Raw genomic sequence first — 22,491 nt, 5'->3', positions numbered from 1 at the left:
CAATCATTCTATTGTGTTTCATTCCCTTTGCTAATTTCACCATGACAAAGGTAACTGCTGGGCCATTTCCAGCTTATATTAAAATGTTTAGTATCAAGAAGATTGATTAATGTTTGTTGTATTTTAATTTTTTTCTATCTCAGGTCTTCATCATAGACATGACTTAATAAAGTGTCAATTTCTGCTGTTATTACAAGTGCTATCACATGAATTTGTAATGGGGAAAGAAATCTATATTAGGCAGATTAAAATCCATGATAAATCACCCTCATGACACAGACTAATGAAGACTAAGAAATGGGAAAACTCAAAAATCTCTTGACAGTTCAAACTGTCAGCTTGAAGAGGCTCATCACCTGCCTTCTAAAAGCAGTACTGTAAGAGTGGTATAAAAATATGGATTTTTTTATTCTTTTACTGAAAAAAAAAAGAAATTAACTTACCTTCACACACTGATAACTAAGAAAAAAAAGAATCATGATAATTTTTGTTGGCTTTACCCAAAATTTGATATATGAAAGATGCATCTGTCATATCATAAGTGGCAAAATGGGCACCAAGCAAACCTTCCTTTTTCTGAAGTACGTGGAAAAGTCGTTATTAGCAGCAGCACGAATGGCACTAATGAAATTAAGTACACTTACTGTTTGGTGAGAAACCCATGATAAAGAGCACCTAATAAAAAACCCAGCGTTTTAGAGAAAAATACCAATGTTCCATTTTATTTTCTGAATACCAGGAAGGGGAAATACTGTTTTCTAATGTCTCAGTGAAACTAGCTCTTATTGTTCTGCTGAATCCCTTTCCTAATAGCCTCATAGTACAAGATCAAATCCTCCAGATCCCGTATTTAAGTATATAATATATATAAATAATATATATAATAATATATAGTATATATAACAATAGATAAAAATATCTAAAAATAATAAATATATAACAACGTATATAATGAATGATATATATATATATAAATCCCCCAGATGCTACCTATCCCGTATTTAAGTATATTATATATAATAAAGGGTATATAATATATAATAAAGGGTAATTGGATCTCTTTATGCTTTCAGTACAATTTGAATTTTAATTCATAAACTAAAATTAAATTTAGTCTTAAAAAAAAATAGTGTGTGAAATGGAGTTATGTGGCAGGTGTTGCCAGCTCCATGCTCCATGCACAGCAGATGAAATATTTTTCAGACAATATATATTATTAAGAGAAGTGAAGAAAAATGTTTCCTTGGCTCTGGGGCCAAGGAAGTGCTTTGCTTTAACCTTTGTATAGCATGTTTAAGAAATATTTGAAAACTGTCAAAGACAGTACAGCAATGAGCGTGGGGTAAGGAAGAACAATATGTTTTACAGGTAAAATGGCTTACAGTTAAGTCTTCTAATGTTCAATTCACTCAGAGTTTAACTTAAATAGCTCTTTAAAAATATACAACAGTTTTTCCCAAGCCAAAAATGTTCTGAATAATAATAATAATAATAACAACGACAACAATAATAATAATAGAAGTTGTGTAGTGAATCACATCTTAGCCTTCCTAACCAAAAACATACATTGTTCATTTCTGTTTTTCTTGAGACAGCAAAACTTCATGCTAGATTAAAAAAGCATCGAGGGTTGCATGAGCAGGCAGAATGAAGCACTCCATTCCTATACTGACAACTCCAGAACACTGCTAAAACAGCAATGGCAGAGTCATTTGGATAACCCATGCAAGGTTGCTCCTGGGCATCTCTTTTACAGATATAAACTGCTGTAGTAGAATCTGCACAAATAATCATTTTTCCAGCACAAATGTGGTGGCATTTGTTAGGAGGATAGTTTGTGAATCTCTCAACCGAGCAACAATTATGGAATGCTATATCATCAAATACTTTCAATTCAGTATTGCTTATGTGAGCTAAATCAATTGATGAATAAAAAACTTTTTTATTATTATTATTAAATCCCATCATAGTTATTGTGACCATTTACAGAAATGTACAATTTAGAATTTGACCATGATAGCTGAAAAATCACTGTTTGCATGTATAGCTTTATGGTCCATACATACTTTTTTCAGGCTTACAAGTAGTATTTTTATTTTGCAGAACATAGCCAAATAACAATGTTTAGTAAGATATGCAAATCCATTCTTCTTCCTCTACCTCCCAATATTTGCATTGACCCTTACGGTGGAAGGAAATCAGCTCCTGCTTTTCCACTTTTATCTACAGAAGCTAGAATAATCTAATGCCTTGAAGCATTGTGATCTGCTCTGTTCATTAGGTTTATTTATTTTATTGAAAGATTTCACACTAGAACCTGCACTGAAAAAAAAAAAAGGCAAAACAGCAATGGGCAGATGGAATTTATGGAGCCTTTTGACAGGCTATTTTGAAGAAAAGAGGAAAAAAGGCAACGTTTAATTGTGTCTGGGCCATAGAAAAAGCATATTGGTAGTCCCTGCTGAGGAAATTCAGAACATTTCCACACATCCTTGGAAAGGTTTTGTCCTTTAGGAAACGCCCTCTCCCATCAGACTTACAACTATTCCCAGGATCTGAATTTACTTCATCAGGAGTAGCTATGACTCTAAACTGAATTTAATCACAAGTGTTTTTTCCACACTCAGTTAATATCAATTAAACCACTTTCATACTCATGATAGATATTTGAATCATCAGAGAAATATACGGAAAAGCTAGTTCATGAAACATGTAAAGAAAGATTTTAAACATTTTTATCTTATTGTCTGTAATTTTGCCACTAAAATACTCCATCTCCAAGATAAGATATTGACAGCCTCTGTCAATTAGATCAGGTTACACAAGAACTTATTGAATGAAGTCTTGAACATCAATAATGGAAATTTCAAAAGCTCTTCAGGCAATCTGTTCTAGTATTTGACTATCACAGACAAACGTTTTTTCCCTAATATCTAATCAGAATTACCTTTTCTTTTTTTCCCCTCCAAATTGGATTTTTTGTTCTAGAAGCAATCTTAGTAGGAAGAAAAAAAGTGTAAAAAAGTGTGCTTTTTTTTTTTTTTTTTCCAATTTCCAGAATTTTTTCCATTCAAAAAATTGACTCATGGAAAGCAAAAATATTTCACAGTAACCTGAATTTTGATGAGGGCTGTTTTATTTTTGTTTGGGGGAGGTATTTTTTGTCTTGTGTTAATTGATTTAACTTTACAGAGCATTCCAATGAAGCCTTAAATTTATTTCCAATATTTTTGAATCAGATGTTTTAGTTTTCTGGTTTGGTTTGGCTTCCTATCTCTAAAATAACAGAAAGAAAAATCAGAACCAGACATTTTGATATACTTATTGTTTCAATGAAACAAATCTGTGAAGATTTTGTTTCCTGGAAAGGTCTTTTTTTTTTTTTTTTCTCCCAATTAAGGTTGGGGGGAAAGAAAAGAAACACAGCTCTGATTATATGATGTTGTTATTTCTCAGATTAACAATTATGGGATGTGAACACATCCAGAGTACTTTTCACTTCATATACTATTTGTTTCCTTTTGTGATCTTTCATTGCCTTTAAAGCCCCCAAAATAGAACTGTTTCTCTGAACTCAGATGAGCTGGCATGAAGCTTGCCAATATAAGCAATGCCTGGCATGTAATCAAAATGGAGTTTGTACAAACATGCAGCTTCTGTTGCTCTCAGTAAAACCACATCAGAAAAACATTGTTTTAAAAACTACAGGGCAATTTCAATTTCATTGTGAGGTGCTATTTTTCATCTCCATTTCCACTCTGTTGTATTCACCATACTATAAAGGAACACTGGTTGCTTGAAAGGAACAATGTTCTGATTAAGACTTACTGACAGGAAACTAACAGGGGCACAAACCCAGGCCTGTGGTATATATGACCATTGTCACAAAATGCAGCAGTTGTGCAGCCACACAACACTCACCCCACTCATTCTCAGGGCATTCCATTTGGCCTGATATCATACCAAAGACAGAGAGGAAATAGCTGAAGGTCTAGAAACCTGTGTTATCTTTTTATGCAAGCTGTGATGGATAAGATAGTACGGCTTTTGTATTTTTTTGAAGAAATGAGAAAACTGTCCCTCTCTGGAGGGATGCAAAATTCTGCCTGCCTGAGTGAACATTTCAGAACACCCTTACTGTGCATTGAGAAAGCTTCTCGAGTGGGAAGCAGAGCAGACAGAGCAAGATAACTAGCTATTAGGGAGCTTGAAGCACTGTCAGAAACTAGCAAACTCCTGATCAAAATAAGGACTAGATACTAGATACTAGACCTTTAACATTCCAGGGACCTAGAGGTGATAGCATAGAGCATGTTGCAATCCAAAAAGATGCATGGAGCTATTGACCTCAGGGTAAAACTAAACAAAAAGACAAGATTTATGAGGACAAGTTAGAGTAAGATTGATTTAGAAGGCCAATAAATTTACAACAGAAGAGAGCTCTATAGAACCTTTCTGTTGGTGTTGGTATGTTCACTTGAAGAAAAAGTTCAAAGTCATGGTGTTTTAGCATTCTGGAGCTTTATGGTCATGGAGTCCTAAGACAGACTGTAATGCTTGTAATTATGACACTGTCATTTTAAGACTCTTGTTGCTTGTGAATTTACCAAAGAAAGTGTTCAGAATTAAATTTCATGTAACAGGATCTGTGCGAAGCTCATTTTTTTCTGAAAAGTTTCAACTAAAACAAACAATAGATCATTTCTAAAAAGAAGAGGAAGGAAAAATACAACATTACAGGGTACACATTTTGCTGAGGAGCTCTAGCATGCCGAGTCTGAAGGGGCTTCAGAGGCTGGAGGACCCTGTAGACTGAGGGAGCACAGGATTAAAACTGTACCTTTTTCAGTTCTGAGTGTTTTGGCAGTCAACACTAAGTGCTTTGCAGTCTTTAGGTTTTCTGTACTGCAATACAAGGTGTAACAGTAATGGATAATACGTATAATTTAGCAATTGTTTAGTTACTGCAGTACTAAAGAATGATGGAGCCACTTTATTTCAGTACAAAGTTGCTATAAGTTTATATTCCAGGTCTAGCTAAAATTAAGAATGCAAACATAGCATACCACAGAATCATAATTAGCATACCATACAACTGAACCAAACAGAACAATAGAAAATAAGTTAAAAATACGTCAAATTCTGCATTTTCACTCTTACTTTTCATGAGTGGCAGACATTTGTGAAACTTTGTTCTACCAGTCTCATTACAAAAAGAACATAACCCAGTTTATGTTAAAAAATGGCTCAAAGTATTTTAAAAATGAATACAAGTATTTTGTTTTGCAGATAAATTAGCTATTTAATTAAACAAAAATGTATATTTCCCTACTTCATTGCATGAAAATATTTTTTATTTGTTTAACCAGTGAAAAAAATGTGAATCAATCCCACAGGTTCAGTTATGTTATGACTGGGGCCTCCAGGCATTACCAACAATTTGGGTTACTAAACTTTCATAAGTAAAAGGGATTTAACAGTGTTCCTTACACTTTGGCCTACACCAGAAGGCTGCTAATATCAGATATGAATTTATGCTTTGGTAATGCAAGCATGGCATGTGACTTGAAATTAGTCACTGAATACTGCACGGCAGTGTTTGCAGTTAAGTACAGTTAGAATTTAAGTAGAACTGTTCTCATTCTTCTTAAAAATCCTTACTGCTTTGCATCTCAAAAAATCTAAAATTGTATGTCAGTAAAGCATTTACCTTTTGTTTCCTGAAACCAGTCATCTGTGCAACAGGATTATCATAAAATATTCTTTGCCCTTAAATACTATCTGATATTTCTTCTTAAACAGGTAGCAGCTCCTGACTCAGCTCTTGACCCAATCTAATTTATAACAAACCAAAACCAAACAAACAAATATAAAAAAAAATATATCAAAAGATCAAAAATATAAAAAAAAAATCACAATTTGCTGTAGTTTATGCCAATGTGAATGATAGATATTAACTATAGTATAATTAGGATCTCAGAGGTGAAGGTGAACTCAAATAAAACACAGATCCTTGAATTTTCATCCTCTGTTAAGATCACACGACACTTGGGTCATAAAAATCAGGTGCCTGGGTCTTGGAAACACTAATTTCAGGCAGTCCTTTTCATGCATCAGATAGTACAAAAGGTCAAAATCATATCATACGGAAGCCTAGTTTCAGATTCTTACAGTGAATATTGTAACTTAAAATTTGCAGTGTTGTAAACTACCCTCCTCCCTGAGATGATGCTAAAGTTTATAGAATGGATTTGTTTCTGTTTTATAGCACTTCTGCAAGTCTGCTTCATGATAAAAAACAGAACTTTGGAGACAAACCAAGAATGCTGCTGTTTGTTTTATTGGAGATTTTAACATTGTCATAGCCAAAAGCATTGCAATACATGTGCACACACTTTTTTAATGATCCAGAAAGAATTAGTATTGGGAGATTTAAACACCGAGACAGCATGTTATCTCCAGGTAGAGCTTCTGTTAGAAAAAACTGAATGACGGAGAATGGGAGAAAGGCAGTATATGCACTGTAATTGATATTATTTTACCCCCAGAATTTTAGTCTCCCAAGCTTTTGGGGGGTTGATTCCGCTCACATTTTTGGGACTGTAAAAAATCAACGCATACTTTGTTGTTTTCTCCCCAGAACACAGAACCCTGGTGAAGATGATCTAAACAAACAAAAAAAAAATAATGAAGGAAACGACAGGAAAAAGACTTGCATGAAATTACAGATGTTGATGTTTCCTACAAAACTGCCTTTGCTTATACAGTCTAATTTACCAAAACAATAGAACATACTAGTTTAAAATCAGAATATATTAGATGACAATACTGAATGGTCAAATCACAAAGAGAAAAGGCTCTGGTTGCAAACCTAAAAACATTTATGATTATTCTTAACCTTGTTCATAAGAGACATTTTATTTCAGTTCTTTAACACATACAAACTCTAAATTTAATGTCCACAAGAAAACAAAACTGTACGTTTGTCTAAAAAGAAAAAAAAGATGAGTATACATAGGTTTTCCTGATCAATTAGGCATCAATGAACAAAATAAGGCAACTGAACTATAGTTTATCTTTTAAATGTCTGTTGCTAAACAAGTTTCATTAACCTTCTGAGATGCTATTAGTCAATATGACAATTTAGCAAAATGGAATAATTCCACTCTAAAGGACATCCTCATCATACAAATAAAATGAGATCTGTAGAACATGAAGGAATTTTAACTAGATACTGTAAAGACCACATACATATTTCCTCCCCAGCATTTTTTCTTTCACTTTATTAACAATATATCTCTTTCCTAATCCATAAACATTTGAAATGTGGACCTTCTGAAAAGTTTTATTTTGCTTTTCATTTAAAAAGTAGAGTGTTTCCAATCCCAAATTAAATGCAAGAAGTTTAAATCAGTCATGAGTATAACTGAGTACTTTCTCCCAAAGGATATTATTTTGTATATGTGGTGTTTTTTTCTTCCTAATATCCTAATGCACACACAATTTTTGTCACAATAATTCTGATAATCAAAAGCAGAGAATAAATTTTCCAGAAATTACTTATTTCTCAGTCATCAGGTCTTCTCCTAATATATTTTAATGTACCCCATCTGTATACCTGTGTGTCGAACTGGTTATTTATTTTCTTTTTTATTTAACATGTTGGCGTTGCTGAGCCAATAACAGTTCCCTGTAATAGCGAGCTGGATTACATTCCTTTTCCTGTACCACCAGACTTACTATAAACTGATTACAGGCTACCATGCCAAATTTTGTCCTTCCTTATACCTGCAAAAGCTCAACTTTTAAAGCTGACAAAAGAATTTGGACTGAATATTTTGAATATAACTTACAATACTTGTATATTTGGATGAGACTAACAAAATTAAAAATCAAAAGGATGATCAAAACCCAGATCACCCAGATCATTTCACAATCTTTTTTAATACAACATAAAAGAGAAACTGAAAAAAAAAAATCAAAGATGACTCGGTGTTGTACTTTAAATTCCAGTGATTGAAAAATTGCACGACATATAGAATTGCAACTATTTCCTCGAGATCCAAGTGGAGACATTTTTAATTACACTGTTTTCTATTGTAAACTATTTCCAGCTCCAGAATTCAAAAATAGAAGGATTACATCCTTCTTTTTACTGAAACACAGTAGAAAAAAATTTTTTCCCCTCTTGCTATACTGTAACTTGCTAATATATTTTTAAAAAGTTTAAGGATGATAAAAAGCAATGAAGCTAATAAGTTCTCTACCAACTTTTCGTATTCAATTAAGCTTAATTATTGAAGCGATTCCAATTGTCATCAATATAATATTAAGTGTAATAAATTTACTATTTTTTAACTAAAATTACTTGTTTGAAGGATATTCATCATTCTTGGAAACCTTTCATTTTCATAAACATGCTGTTCTAACAAGATATTTGTGATTTGCTATATGAAACTGTAGTAAGGCTAGCTGTACCAGAGCACAAGACCCTAGCTTCATCTTTTTTAGACTATTTATAATACATTCCGAATGACAAGATTTAATTAAGAGCAAAGTATATACAAGTTAAAAACTGTTGTAGACCACATTGTTAGAGTCAGCTGGAACAAGATAGTGAATTACTATAACAATTTGTAACCCAAAGGAAAGCATTAAAAGCTGCATTGGATAAGATAGCAGCTAAAGCCCTGTTTATGCATAATTCTTTATTGTTAAGATTTATAAAATTTTGTTTCTCACTAAGGGTAAAAGACCAAACAGAATTACTGGACTACATCAAAATGTGTCATCTGACAACTGCAATTTTGTGTCATCTTTTTAACTTCTCTCCTACCCACATTTCTAAATTCTTTTTTATCCTCTCATAAATAATCAAAACTTTATGTTCATAGATGTTGAAGACTGAAAAACATTACTACCTCTTTAACGTTCTTCACATAACTTATGCATAAATCATGAACAAATGTACAGTGGAAAAAGTTGTCAATACTTCTAAGATTGAGAACCATTCTTGTGAAAACTTTTGATGAGTGGATTTAGTAACTTAGGGCTCAATAAGTACTGGCAAGAGTTAATAGACTATTGTAAGACAGAAAGGGTCATGTCTGATAATGCACAGTCAGTAAGAATTATAAAGACATTGTAGTTTGTTTATTGCAGCTCTTAAATTATTGAGAAAAATACTTATTTTGCACTTAATCCTTTTGTAGAATGTTCAATAACAATCCTGAATTTTGCTAGCATAACAGGTATGAAATATGAAATCATGAATTTTTGTTGTTGGTGGTGTTTTTTTTTTGTTTGTTTGTTTGTTTGTTTGTTTTACCAATTAGGATTCTTTAACAGTTTATGCATAATACCCTTTCTGATCCAATCTACCATGCTTTTCAAACTCATATAAAGATGGGTTATCTGGGTTCAAGCAGCCAGTCATAAGGTTTCAAAAATGGGAGTGAAAAATGGTAGTATTTTCATTAATATTAACTAAAATATCTGTGATTATTTTATTATCCTACTACTTGTTTTGAGTAGAAAAAGTAAGTGCTGCTAAATTAAAAACAAACTTAAGGCTCCATGCATCTAAACTAACAGGAATAGAAAGATTATACTAGTCAAACATCCGAATTAGCATCAGAGAGCATGAAATGCTTTTGAATTATTTGATTTTCTCACAATTTAAGCAAATTGCAATAAAAAGAAACATCCAAGACTTAACTTTGGTTTAAAGATTTTAAAACAAAAATAGAAAAAAAAAGAAGAATAGCTTGGGGATGCATCTAGGGACTTCACCAATCAAAGCATACTTTTTTTTAAAAAAAAAAGTTTTCTGTTTTCTATAATATAGTATTTTCAAATTGAAGTCCAGAGAGAGGATTCTATTGGTTTACTGTCATTGTTCATGTCCTTATAAGTTTCAGTAACACCACAAGATCACTTAGAACAATATTTACAGTAGTTTTTCCCCTCAGCAAACAATATTTAATATGAATATATAAAGTTTTAAGGTTTGACTCATCAGTAAAATGTTATTTGAACATCTGTTTTTCTTTTAAAGATTTTTATTGAATTATGTTTTCTTTTTCCATGCTTTACAATTATTTTTGAGTATTAGAAGACAAAATTCAGTTTCATGTTTTCAGTGTGTAAAGAATTCGGCTAATTCTGAATTGTTCAAACAGGATACAGCAGCTTGTTCCAAGAATGCCTGAGTCTAACACTGATGGCAATAAAGATGAGACACTTGCACAAGTAAAGACAGCAGAACCACTGTTTTGTTTTTTTTTTTTTCTTTTGTAATGCTATTCTTCATACTGTTCAAATTCCATACTATACACTATATTAGATTATATTCTCAGTATACCATATTAAATTACCTTACATATGTTTTAGATATGACTGTGGAAGCACATGGTCACTAATATTAAATCAAGAGAACACCTATCCAGGTCATGTTTGCTCAGTCAGCTCTGATTTTTATCTAATCTCAATAAATAAGTTAATAAATAAAATAGATAGACCCCAGTAAGATAAATCACTGCACACAGCTGAAAGATTTTAGAGGAATTTGTCTACAAATAATTCACTGTGCATAGCTCTAAGATTTTAAAGGAATTTGTCTACACATATGAAAATCAATCTGCCTTTTCAAATCAGGAAAACATATTTCCTTCTTGTAAGACTTTATATTCTTCTCCACATCAACATTTAAGATACATCAGCTTTTTCGTACAAGCATGTCACTGTGTCCAAATGTAACTGTTATATCCTGCTCTCACGAATGCTAAAATTTAATTTCAGTTCTGTTACTTAGCTAAAATCTTCCTATCTCAAGACAAGCAATACTCAATGTTACAGTATCATTCTTACCATAACTTACAGCAATTAATATTCAATAAAAATGTGCCTGGAATATCCACTTCACACTTGTGAAGAGCTTAGTTAGTTTCTAGGAAGTTGCAAACACGACCAAACTTCACACTATTGGAGCAAAAATACTAATTAAAAAAAAAAAAAAAAAAACCATTTAGCAGTTACTGAAGACTGCAGGAACTTCTTACTTGACAGTAACGCATAAAGCAGAAAAAATAGTGCACCTTTGCTTCTATTGTCAGAATAATAATAATTGTCATTGAACATATTTTCTTCAATGCAGAGGCCTAAGATTGATCTACTATACTGACAACTGGTGAGATATTTTTTCTATGTGGAGTTAACAAACATCAACAAAGACAACCATGTGGATCTAACAAACACATCACAACAGGAGGCCCAAGCAACTATGCCAACTGTTGTATCTGAAATATAATGATTCAATAAACTTTTGTGTTGCCTTATCAGATCTTACCTTAAGTTTAGTTAGGAGGAGTTCGTGATCTCGTAGTAGTTTTTTAGTCTCATCTTGATTGCTGCCAATTTCTAATAAATTTGGTGTTGATTCAGCCAGCTGAAGCTTCACCCATTTTCCACACTGTAATAAGTTAAAATTACAGGGTTCAGAAAACACAAGATTTTATTTATTTATTTACTCACAGAGACTCTCAGTTCACACTTACTTTCCATGGTAATAGGATCTCAGGTACACACAGACACGTCCTGAGTTGCAGAACGAAGACAGAGGTTACAATATAAACCTAGCTTTATTTGAAGAAGCTATCAAAATGACGGACTCGTTCTTCAGCCTCTGAGGGGATTTTGCTTTTGCCTATGAAGAGTAAGATTATCACAATGAATTAAAAACTTTCCACCAACTTGTCTCCCCTTTCAGCTGAAGACTGTGTAGTTAAGGAAACTCAGATTGGGAAGGAACCAGATGCAGTGACTCTGATACCACTTTTTATTGCTAGCACACAGATCCAATATACCTGAATACTGGGTATATAGAGATTGCACAAAGCTGTGGGGACAATTAATAGCTGTTGGAATAGGAACCCAAACAGCTATCTCTCACACTGTCCTGGAGGATATACAAAGAAAGGAAGCATGACAGCAACACAAAGCATAACTAATTCTTTCCTCCCTGTGCTGCAGAACTGCTACAGTCCGAGAAATACAAGTCAGAGAGGATGATGAGAAGGAACAAAACAGTGTTGCCACTGAAAGCTAGCACACAAGGAACCCACAGCACTCAAGGGAAAAATTAGTGTCTTCATCCTACATTTAAGCAACTTTGCAACAAAACCACTGCCCTGTGATAGCAGATGGAGTCTCCCAGGAAGGGTCAGAACTGAAGATGAAACATTCCCACTGGCACAACTGAAGTAACCACATCCTGAATAATCACCCTAATTTGGTGACAGCCTTAACACATTATCACCTTATTCTGCACTACAGACAAACTCCAGTGGCTGAGGCTAGGGTACTTTCCAAGTTGCCTGGAAAATGAATAATTAAACTGCCAAAAAATTTCAGCTTGGATTCAGTACCTAGACCTCCAGGTTTACTTTACTCCATGTGCCAAATTTTGTGTGAGATGAAGGTGCAGATTCCAGCTCATAAACAGGCCTTTAGCTTCTCATAAGTAAAACTATATACACACATAAGGGCTTCTATAAGAACACGGGGGAATATGAATTCACAGCTTTCAAAAATAACCACTCATTATCAGTTATAGTATTTTTTTATTTCCAGCAAACACTCCAAAACAGATAAATGCAATCTGCATTTACAGAGTTGGTAGTAATAATTTTACATAAAAGCAGTCTTACTTAAAATTAACTATTGTAGTTGAGTCTCCTCAAGAGGTAATACATGTTTATTAACACATTTTCATGGCACTCCTACTTTTTAAATGGAAAAAAATAATAAGAGGAATTCCTTGCCTCTAAGAGCCTACATATTTTGGGCAAATGATTTATTCTATTTAAAAATAAAAAATGGGAACAGAAACAGTGTTTATGTCCAAGGAATCTCTATCAGATATTAACTAAATTACCTTGCTTTGTCATTTTATACTAACTATTCATTTGTGCGGAATATTTAACAAAGTAACAGAAAGCTTATGAGACTTGCTAGCACTGGCTGCCTTACCTTAAGTACAGCTATAACGATACTGGCATTCCCGGCATGAACAGCAACCGAACTGACAGTTGTTGTAGAAAGCTTCTGCCCCGAACTGGCTTCATTTGACATTGTGTTTCAAAATGGGACTTTATACATTAAAGCAGTCTTGGAAACGCTCTTACGAGGTCCTCTGTTCATTTCAGAAAGCAACAAACAGGGCTTCTTGGATTCATTCAGTGAAAGAGCTCAGCTAACACTGATTACTCTGCCAAAAGGAAAGAACAGGAGGTTAAAAATAGACAACTCCATTGAGTTTATCATTCTTGAGAGAGAGATTTGACACACCCCTAGTTTGGTAGCATTAAGCTGTCTGTTCTTTTTGTCACCATCTGAAGTGTCAAGTGCTGTAACCGTGAACCTCATCTGGCACCAACTAACCAAAGGAAAAAGGTTTCTTAAATTAAAAGAGCTAGAAGAAATTATACTACTGAGGCTCTACAGACAAATATGGTGTTCTGAGGTTTCAAAGCATGCAACTATACAATCTAAATTTTCACATTCTACAAATAAAAAAAAAAAATCTTGTTTGCTAGTTACTGAATACGTCTGCTTAACATAATTCTTCCACTGAGTCAGAGCATTTAAACATGTGTATATGTCAGATGCTGAACTAAAACAGACGGGAATTTTAAGCTAAAATTTTAAAATATATAGTGACCATAAAAACCAAAGAAGGAAACTAAGCACACCGTATGAATTCTTAAGATGTCTTTTATTCCCTCCTAATGTTGTTATATCTGCTTTTCAATTGAATCATAAATTGTTTCTATAGTTTTTATTTTGTTCTAAATCAGTGTTAGAAAGACCTCTTTAATTATTGTATAAAGGTTGCAATCCACTTAAGCTTTTAACTCAGTGTAAGAAATTAATAGTATTAACGGTATTGGTTTGGCATATTAATTCTATCGCCAGAAGCACTGATCATGCCACAAGTAGCCTACAGTATGAGACAGCAGCTGCTAGGTTTTCTTCCACAGAACAGCTGAGAAAGCATCATCAGTGTTTGGGCTTGCAGGTCACTCAGGCAACACAATTCCACTGAACAAACTGCATGTGTAACTCTCCTCAAAGCATCTGCTTGCTTCATTTGTTTAAAAGTAACACACAAATTTTTTATCTAAATTAAATTTGCTAATTGGAGAGTAGAACTGACACCTGCAGTGAAACCAAGATCTGGAAGAAAAATATAAAATATTTTTGACTGGAATAAATTTAATTAGTTACAGGGAATTTGAACTGATACGTCAAATTTTTCTTTTTCTTTGCTTGCTTGTTCATTGTCTCCTCCCTCCAATTAGTGGAAAATTATAATCTTTATCTGATTTTTTCTTCAGAACTTGAATTTGGAACAGGGTATCTGAAGTGTGTTGTAGTGATTTGTGCTGAACTAAACAGGCTTGGCAAAACAGAACAATTCCCAAAACAGAACCTATTCCTTGTGCCAAAAGAGAACCATGAACCCTCAATCTGCCATCAAGAAAACAAATATGTACTTTTCTAAAATTTCTTGTAATACTTGCAAGAGGCCCAGGAATACCTGCCACTGAAAGAAGCATGACATAGGTATTCATGAGACTCATGTGGGTATTCATATAATGGGCGTGGCAGAACAAAATGAAGATAGATCCTTTGTACAAAAATTATTAAATACTCAAGGTTTCTAAATAACATTCCAGAAGACAGTGACTTTGGGTTTTCCAACCTGTGGAGAAGACTGAGAGCAATTAGGGATTGACTGCTGGAAAAACTTACTGGAAAAAATAGCCTGGTCTCTAATTAGTCTCATAAGAGGAATTCCCAGCCAATTTTGGTACTATGCTGAAGTGTCCTTGAGTTTCTCACAAGCACACTTAAACAGTGTTTTTAATGGCACAAGTTGGGTCATTCCATCATCTCAGAGTAACCAGGCATGAGATTTTTATCACTCAGGTTAAATGAGGAAGCATGTTTTGTAGTGCTAACAGCCAAAAATTGTGGAAAAAACACCACTCAAAAAGTTGACCATAAGCAATTTTGGCAACAGCAGAGTCAAATGATTCAAAATGTCTAATAATAAATGCATGGATATTCTATTGATTTGGCTTAAGCAAAGCATATGAGATAGAGACAGACAGGTATGAGATAGAGTACCAGACAGAGAAATTTTAGCGAGGAATCAGAAAGGATCTTACAGCACAACTGTGAGAGAAAAATCTAAGAATTTTGGCATTGCATGATAATACACTTCAGCTGAGTCTAGGGAAACAAAATTTAACAAGCATGCTTTTCTCAGTCTTGTTTAGTTACCTGTCATCTCTTTCTCTGTCTGAAACAAACAAAAATCCTGCTAGAAGCCAGAAACAGGCAGGTTATCTGCATTAGTAAAGAGAAATGTTTTCCCTGTGCTACTGCTGTGTCTTCCAAGACACAAGAAAGAATGAAAAGAAACTGTAGCATTCACCAGCTGTCCATAAGAAATAACAAAACAGAGCAAATGAACAGAAATGAACAAAAAACAATAGATAAAAATCTTGGGAAAACAGTAGAAAAGGTGAGGTCTCTGTAGTCTAAATTATCACAAAATCATTCAGGTTGGAAAAGACCTCAAAGATCATCTAGTTCAACCTTTAACTTAGCACTAACGTCCACCACTAAACCATGCTATTAAGTTCTAAACCTACACGTTTCTTGAAGTCTTCCAGGGATGGTGACTCAACCACTTCCCTAAGTAGCCTATTCCAATGCTGCACAATGCTTTCAGTAAAGACATTTCTCCTAATATACAACCTAAACCTCCCCTAGAATAACTTGAAGCCATTTATCTTCATCTTATAACCTGGTGCTTGGGAGAAGAGCCCAATCCCCACCTTACTACAACCCCCTTTAAAGTAATTGTAAAATACAATAAGGTCTCACCTGCCCCTTCTCTTCTCCAAGCTAAACAGCCCCAGCTCCCTCAGCCACTCCTCATAAGACTTGTTTTCTAGATCCTTGACCAGCTTCATTACTTTCTTTGGGTACGCTCCAGGACCTTGATTTCCTTCTTGTAGCGCCAGGCCCAAAACTGAAAACAGTATTCAAGATGCAGCCTCACCAGAGTCAAGTACGAGGAGACGACCACTTCCCTAGTCCTGTTGGCTAGGCTGTTCGGAATACAAGCCAGGATGCTGTTGGCCTTCTTGGCCACCTGAGCACTCTGCTGGCTCATGTTCATCCAGCTGTTGAACAAAACCCCTGGGTCCCTTTCCATCAGGCAGCTTTCCAGCCACTCTTCCTCCAGCCTGTAGCATTGCATGGGTTTGTTGTGCCCCACGTACAGGACCAGGCACGTAGCCTTTTTGAACTTCATACAGTTGGCCTTGGCCCATCAGTCCAGTCTAACCAAATCCCTCTGTAGAGCTCTCCTACCCTCAAGTAGATCAACACTCACGCCTAACTTGTTGTGTCGACAAACTTACTGAAGGTGCACTCAACTATCCTCATCCAGATCACTGATAAATATACTGAAAAGAACGGTCCCCGGTACTGAGCCATGGGAGACACCACTAGTGACCAGCCTCCAGATGGATTTAACTCCATTCACCACACCTCTTTGGGTCCAGCCACCCAGCTAGTTTTTAATCAAACAAACCGCACACCTGTTCAAGCCTTAAGCAGCCAGCTTCCTCAGGAGAATTCTGTGGGAAATGCCAGGTATCATCTGTAACAACTGTAAAAAGGATTTGAAGAGTGGCAAGGGAAACCCTAATCACAATTTTGACATGTGTACAGGGAAAACACTGAAATAAGTGCTTCTTGCAGAGACCTGTGCTATGAAGGCTACAAGAAAACAGCAGGAAATGGAAGCACTTGCAGACATTACCCTCAGCCATTACTCAGGGCCAGAGAGACAGGACAAGAGGGTGCTGGGCATAAAATGTTGTCCCAGTGCTCAGAAGGCAGAGCAAGGAAGAGAACGAGAGCAGGGTTACTATTATTTGTAAGGGAGGGGAAGAGCCAGCCCAGGTGAAGGAGATTAACTTCATGTGGATAATGGTTGAAGTATGGGCAGAAGCCATTTCCCTGTCAGTGACAAGTCCATCAGCTTAAGAAAAGGCATGTGTAAAACAGCGACCCCAGTGGCCCCCTCCCCCTTTTTTTTTTTTTTTTTCCATATTTGCGTACTACAAAAAGAAAAGGCACAGAAATCCCAGTAAAGGGCTGGGAAATAGCTGTAAAAGAGTGCCCAAGGAATAAGAGACAACCCCCAGCAAAAAGTGTTGAGAAAGAACCATCATCCATGTCTGAATTATTGTTTTACAGTTCCCAGATTTATCTTATTTAAAATCATATTAGCATATTTAAACATTATAGCTTGTATCTTTCCACTCATCCTATACATCACCCTAATGAAAACCCTTCTATTCACGGTAGATTATCACCAGTCCCGAGGACACTTCATGCCACCCAAAAAAAACAGCACATTGAGAAAAAGCTACTTGAAAAGCACTGTCACATAAAGCAGAGAAAAGACCAAAAAAAGAGTTATCCTAGTTGATCCCTGACATACTGAATGTGTCTCTGTGAAAGAAAAACAGTCTGCTGTGTAAAATCAGAGTGTATCAGAGATCAAGAAACTGGCAAACAGTTTAAGCTAATTCAGTGTATATGAGCAAAATCACTATTTATGTTCTTCCAAGAACAACAACATTTAAAACAACCCATACGGTAAACAGACCTGGAAAGCAGTGACAGCTGATACTTTTCCATCCATTAGTCATTAATTTTTCATGTTCCTCCTTCATTGCAAAGCACTCTCTTCCCTGTTACCCTCTTATTGGACCCTAGTTGAGTTCCACAAACTATACATACTATTTGTACTTGGCACTTGTCAAAACAGTACCTAAGTCCTTACTATTTCCTCAATGATAGAAAAGATCCACCAAATTTAACTAGGGCTTACAACCACATGTTATATCACTTCAGCCTCCATGCTTATTTTAAGGAAGGTCATATAACCTTTAAATTTAGAAGTCCAGCTTCTAACCTGTGTGTAATAGACCATTATTTCTAACATGTTTTTTCCAAAAAAAAAAAAAAGGGTCTTGCTATTCTTTACTTGACTCATATACAGGGTAAAAAGGAATGCTGACAAATAGGGACCAATTACATTTTTATTCACTAGGCATCACAGAGGGGGTGGGGGACAAGCAACAAAGGTCTCTGCAATAATTCTGAGGACATTGGCAGCTGTGACTGATTAACAGATGCATCTCTAAACCAACTTATCTGAACAGATGTCTCCAAATCCAAACACATTAATTTCTCAGTATCATTTTTCTTTGCAAGTTTAATTTTATTTCTGCTGTCACAGCCAATAGAAAAACAAACAAACAAACAAACAAAAGCTGGATTTATAACTTTCCTTAAAATAATAGCTACAGGAAAGACTGAAAGAGAAGAGTGACTTGATGACTTCTCAAATGTCAACGTAATGGCAAAACATAAATAAGGAAAATGTTAACTGTTGAATAGGGTGACAAGATTAAACAAAAAAGAAAACAACACCAAGCGTGAAACATGAAACAATCACATCTCATTCCACCTGGGATGTGGGAGAGAGCAACTCGTGTGTCCTCTTAAGTTTACTGAAGAAATGGCAGAGACCACCTTCATTCTCCATATGATTCTGAGGAAACTGGACTTTCCACATCAGCACCAGAGGGGAAGCTCAACATTTATATCTCACCAGGAGTTGTCCAGAACACCTGTATTCTGTAGAATACAAAAATGCAGCAGTTTTTAACAGTTAGCTCACAGGTATAAGCCTGTCAACAGAAAAAACAAACAAACAAACAAACAAACAAACAAAAAAAACAAAAAACTGTGGCCCAGTGCATTCAATTCTATCAGGAGAACAAAGATATTAGATAGCTCATTAATCTGTTATTTGGACTTCATGAACAGCAGGAGAAAAAGAACATTTTATTAAACAGGATTAGTGTGTTCCCTCACCCATGCACGTAGGGAAAGTCAGCGGGACTTTTGTTACTAAATTCCTTGGGAGCATTTGAATTCCTTCCTGATGTGGTGTGTTATTTCAGAGGAGTATGCACCCTGCACCAAATATAGATGTTAGCCAAGCGATGTTTTCTCCTTAAAAAGATTAAGATGCAGATTGTAACCTAGGTCTACTCTGAAGGCAGCTACAAACTGTCCAGCTAATAAGGTAATTATGCTCCATGTTGCCAATTTCTGGTTTATATTTACAATTTAGCTTTATTAAAAAACTATTTCCCTTTATTTTTCAATGATTATACACATAGATGCATATAGTAAACTCATAAAATAAAACCAGCAGTTAAAAAAAACATGGACTGCTCAAAAATATACCATTAGGGTAACTAGGTTTGGGGTCTACCATTTAAGAGTGAGACATCTGTTTAACCTCTTCAAAAGTAGTCAGTGAGCAATTATACCAAAAAAGATCTGTATGAGTCATTTATTTAACAAGACTAATTTTATAGATTAATAAACATACTAACCACACACACACACACAAAGAAAAAAGTCAAACCATGTTGTTTCTATTGTTTGGAAGAGTTGATTTAAATAGGCACAGATTTCAGAAAGATAAATTTAGAGCACAAAGCAAAGTATGTTACACAGCCCCACTTCTAATAACACATTGCTTTAGACATCTAATACTAGAGAGAATTTATCCAGAAAAGCTAAATTCAATGGGGTAGCTGAGTTTCAAGTGTTAAGAGCCATGAGACTTTAGAGTGCTTTTTAAAAAGTCATTTATCGGTGAAGTTATAAATAGGAGCACTTTGTTTTGTTTTAAAAAGATAACTCCATATTGTGCAACTCTGCTACTTGAAGGTTCATGCTGCTGAGCATTCCTCTATACGTTCTAGTCATGCACTTCCATCTTCCAAATCATGGTACCTCAAACAGTGAGCACACAACAGGTCCTTGTCATCCCCGTCATTTAGGTGCTGAATTGTGTTATCTACTCGAGAGGTAAAAAAAAAAGCAGGAATAATTGAGCTCTCCTCCCCAACCCCATTTGTCTGGAACTGGGTTGTTAAACAAACGTGCGCTCACTGCTGACACCCAATGTAACTGGGGTGTGACTACAGTACATGAGAATTAGCCCCCTCTCTTCCCAGGTTATCCAAGTGACCCTTCATGCCCTATGCCCTACAAAGGATGGCATGTTACCCTGCATAATTTAAGTCCCACATAAAATTAGGAAGCATTGCCTATAATAAAAAACTTTTCCCCCCTTAATACTCTTTCAGTACTAACTGAAGTTCAGGTAGATTAGCACACTACAGAACCATGTGCCATCCACAGCAAAAACTACTGCTGTATGCCAGTAGAAGTAGGTGATTTGTTCCTTGTTCTGGGACTATGTGCTCAGAGTTCATTGGATATGAATGCTGCTGGCTGCAGTAGCAGATGGGTCAGTGCAAAAGGATCGGTTCAGTAGACAAACTTGGTACCAAGACTCCTTTTCTCTCTCTCTCTCTTCCCACCCCTCTTCTCAGTTCATGTTGCTGCCAAATGATACTATAGTGACCAAGCTGTCTGCATGGCAACATGATTTATTTTTTTTTATTTTTGCCCATGGTCTACCAAAGGCTCTGGGCCTGGAAATCTAAGGGCTGGCTGGCGAGATTGTGTGATCCTTAGGACAGCATCACCTTTCCTATGTCTTAGCTAGAGGTTTTGATATCTTCCTCCAGAACCTCAAGAATGATTTTTCCTCTCCTTTCTCCTGAGCGGTATCCACTGGCTCCATAGGTCTTGGCTGTCATCTCTCCCTGCCCTCAGCCACTGGAGTGGACAGGGTGGAGATGAGAGCCTGTGACTGTTTCCTGCTCAGGGAGGAACTGACTGGAGAAAGGGGAGATTAAAAGGAGTTAGCTCACTTGGTCTGCTAAAAGCTGCCATGAGACAGGGTAGGGGAAAGCAAGTTTGGGAATAGTTGTTTAAGGAGCAGCCACAGCTGTAGAAAGAGAAATTGACAATAGTTTGGAAGGCAGTAGGAGCCAGCTAATTGTGTTTCTAAAAGACTTCATATCTCCCCACACACAAATAAATGATTAGCCACCTTTGGACCTCAGGTTTCTCCTCTTGGAATTCAGCAGGAGACAGAAGTCATAGTTCTCACCATGGTAAAATGGTTTAAAACCAGGAAAAAAGGACAATTTAAAGAATAAAAGTGATGAGAAGAAGGAATTTAAGTAGGGATGGGAAAGAGAAAAGACTGGAAAACATTTTGAAACAGGAGAAGGCTGTTTCAAAGGAGAAGCTGAGAACTTCAGGAATGAATTAGAGGTTGACAACTAACAGTAAGTGCAAAGGCATACACAGCACTTTGCTCTTTGTAGCAAGAGAACCATGTCAGAAATAATCTGAAGGAGTTTGTGGGGAGGTGACACACAGATTAGTCAAAAACCTAATCTCCGAGAGTTGGAACAGTTTAGATCATATTTGGATTTGAGCTTCCAGATTAGTTTTCTTCTGAAAAATAAATTTTATACATCACAACAGTGCTCTGGTAGCCTAACATGCAGTGAAAGGAGTCAGAAATTCACTTCAAAACTGCACTATTGTTGCAAACCTGATCACTAAATTCACTGTGACCCCTCTGTTGCTGTTAGACCTGCAAGACAGAAGTTCTAGCTATGACCCTTTTCACCTTAGGTCACCAGCATTGATCAAACAAATCATTTACTCAGGTGTATCTTTTCCAAGAGCTTTAACTTTCTTACAGCATCCAGTAATGTGACCAGGATCCTTTTGTCCTGATAGAAGTCTTGTCCCGTGAATCAAGTCTTGTCCCATGAATCACTGAATATTTTATTTTTTTCTACTTTTTCTAGTTTCTCAAACAAGTATCTTCTGAATTGTCAGTCCACTAATGAGCTCTGCAGTCAGCTGTCTCAACCAAGAATTGCTTAATTACCTTGAATTTCACACTTGAAAACAGGTTTGCACAGGACAATAATCACTGTTTGAAAAAGGATACAAACTGAAGTTTAAAGATACGGTGGTTGCAAGATTTTCTGGCATAACCTCCTGTGATCTTCTTCACAGTATGGTGACAAAAGGCAGGCAACATACATGCAAGACTCTATACACGAAACAGAATTTGCAGCCTGTCACGAAGCAGCACTGGGTATCCTCCATATGTAGTAGGGTTGGGGGCAGGAAGGAAGTGTCAAATCAAGTACAAATGTAAAAAGCCTTCCTTGCATTTTTAAAATTGCACAGAGGTGATTGATTTGTTTTTAACCTTAACCCACTTTCAATATTAGACTATTTGAGACAGAGTACTGGGGAATACAATCTCAGATGACACATTAATTTACTTGAATGTTACGGCCTGAGAACAGTACTGTGTCCCCACTGGCAACAACAGCATCACCAGAGTGCTGAGGTAAAGTTCACATCATG

At 35.7% G+C, this 22,491-nt stretch overlaps 1 protein-coding gene across 1 annotated transcript in view; it reads right to left on the bottom strand.

Moving 5' to 3' along the window:
- Positions 1-13,155, bottom strand: part of CCDC141 (coiled-coil domain containing 141) — an 80,921-nt gene extending 67,766 nt beyond the window's left edge. Inside the window, exons 1-2 of the mRNA XM_035571390.2 lie at positions 13,030-13,155; positions 11,348-11,470 (exon numbers count right to left, since the gene is read on the bottom strand). Of these exons, the coding sequence (XP_035427283.2) occupies positions 11,348-11,470; positions 13,030-13,131 (225 nt within the window). The 5' untranslated portion in view covers positions 13,132-13,155. The remainder of the gene's footprint in view (positions 1-11,347; positions 11,471-13,029) is intronic.
- Between the last annotated feature and the right edge of the window lie 9,336 nt (positions 13,156-22,491).

The sequence above is a fragment of the Cygnus atratus genome, chromosome 6 (assembly GCF_013377495.2).
Source record: "Cygnus atratus isolate AKBS03 ecotype Queensland, Australia chromosome 6, CAtr_DNAZoo_HiC_assembly, whole genome shotgun sequence".
NCBI lineage: Eukaryota > Metazoa > Chordata > Aves > Anseriformes > Anatidae > Cygnus > Cygnus atratus.
The sequence above is the reverse complement of the archived record's forward strand: the minus strand, read 5'-3'. Positions and strand labels throughout refer to the sequence as shown.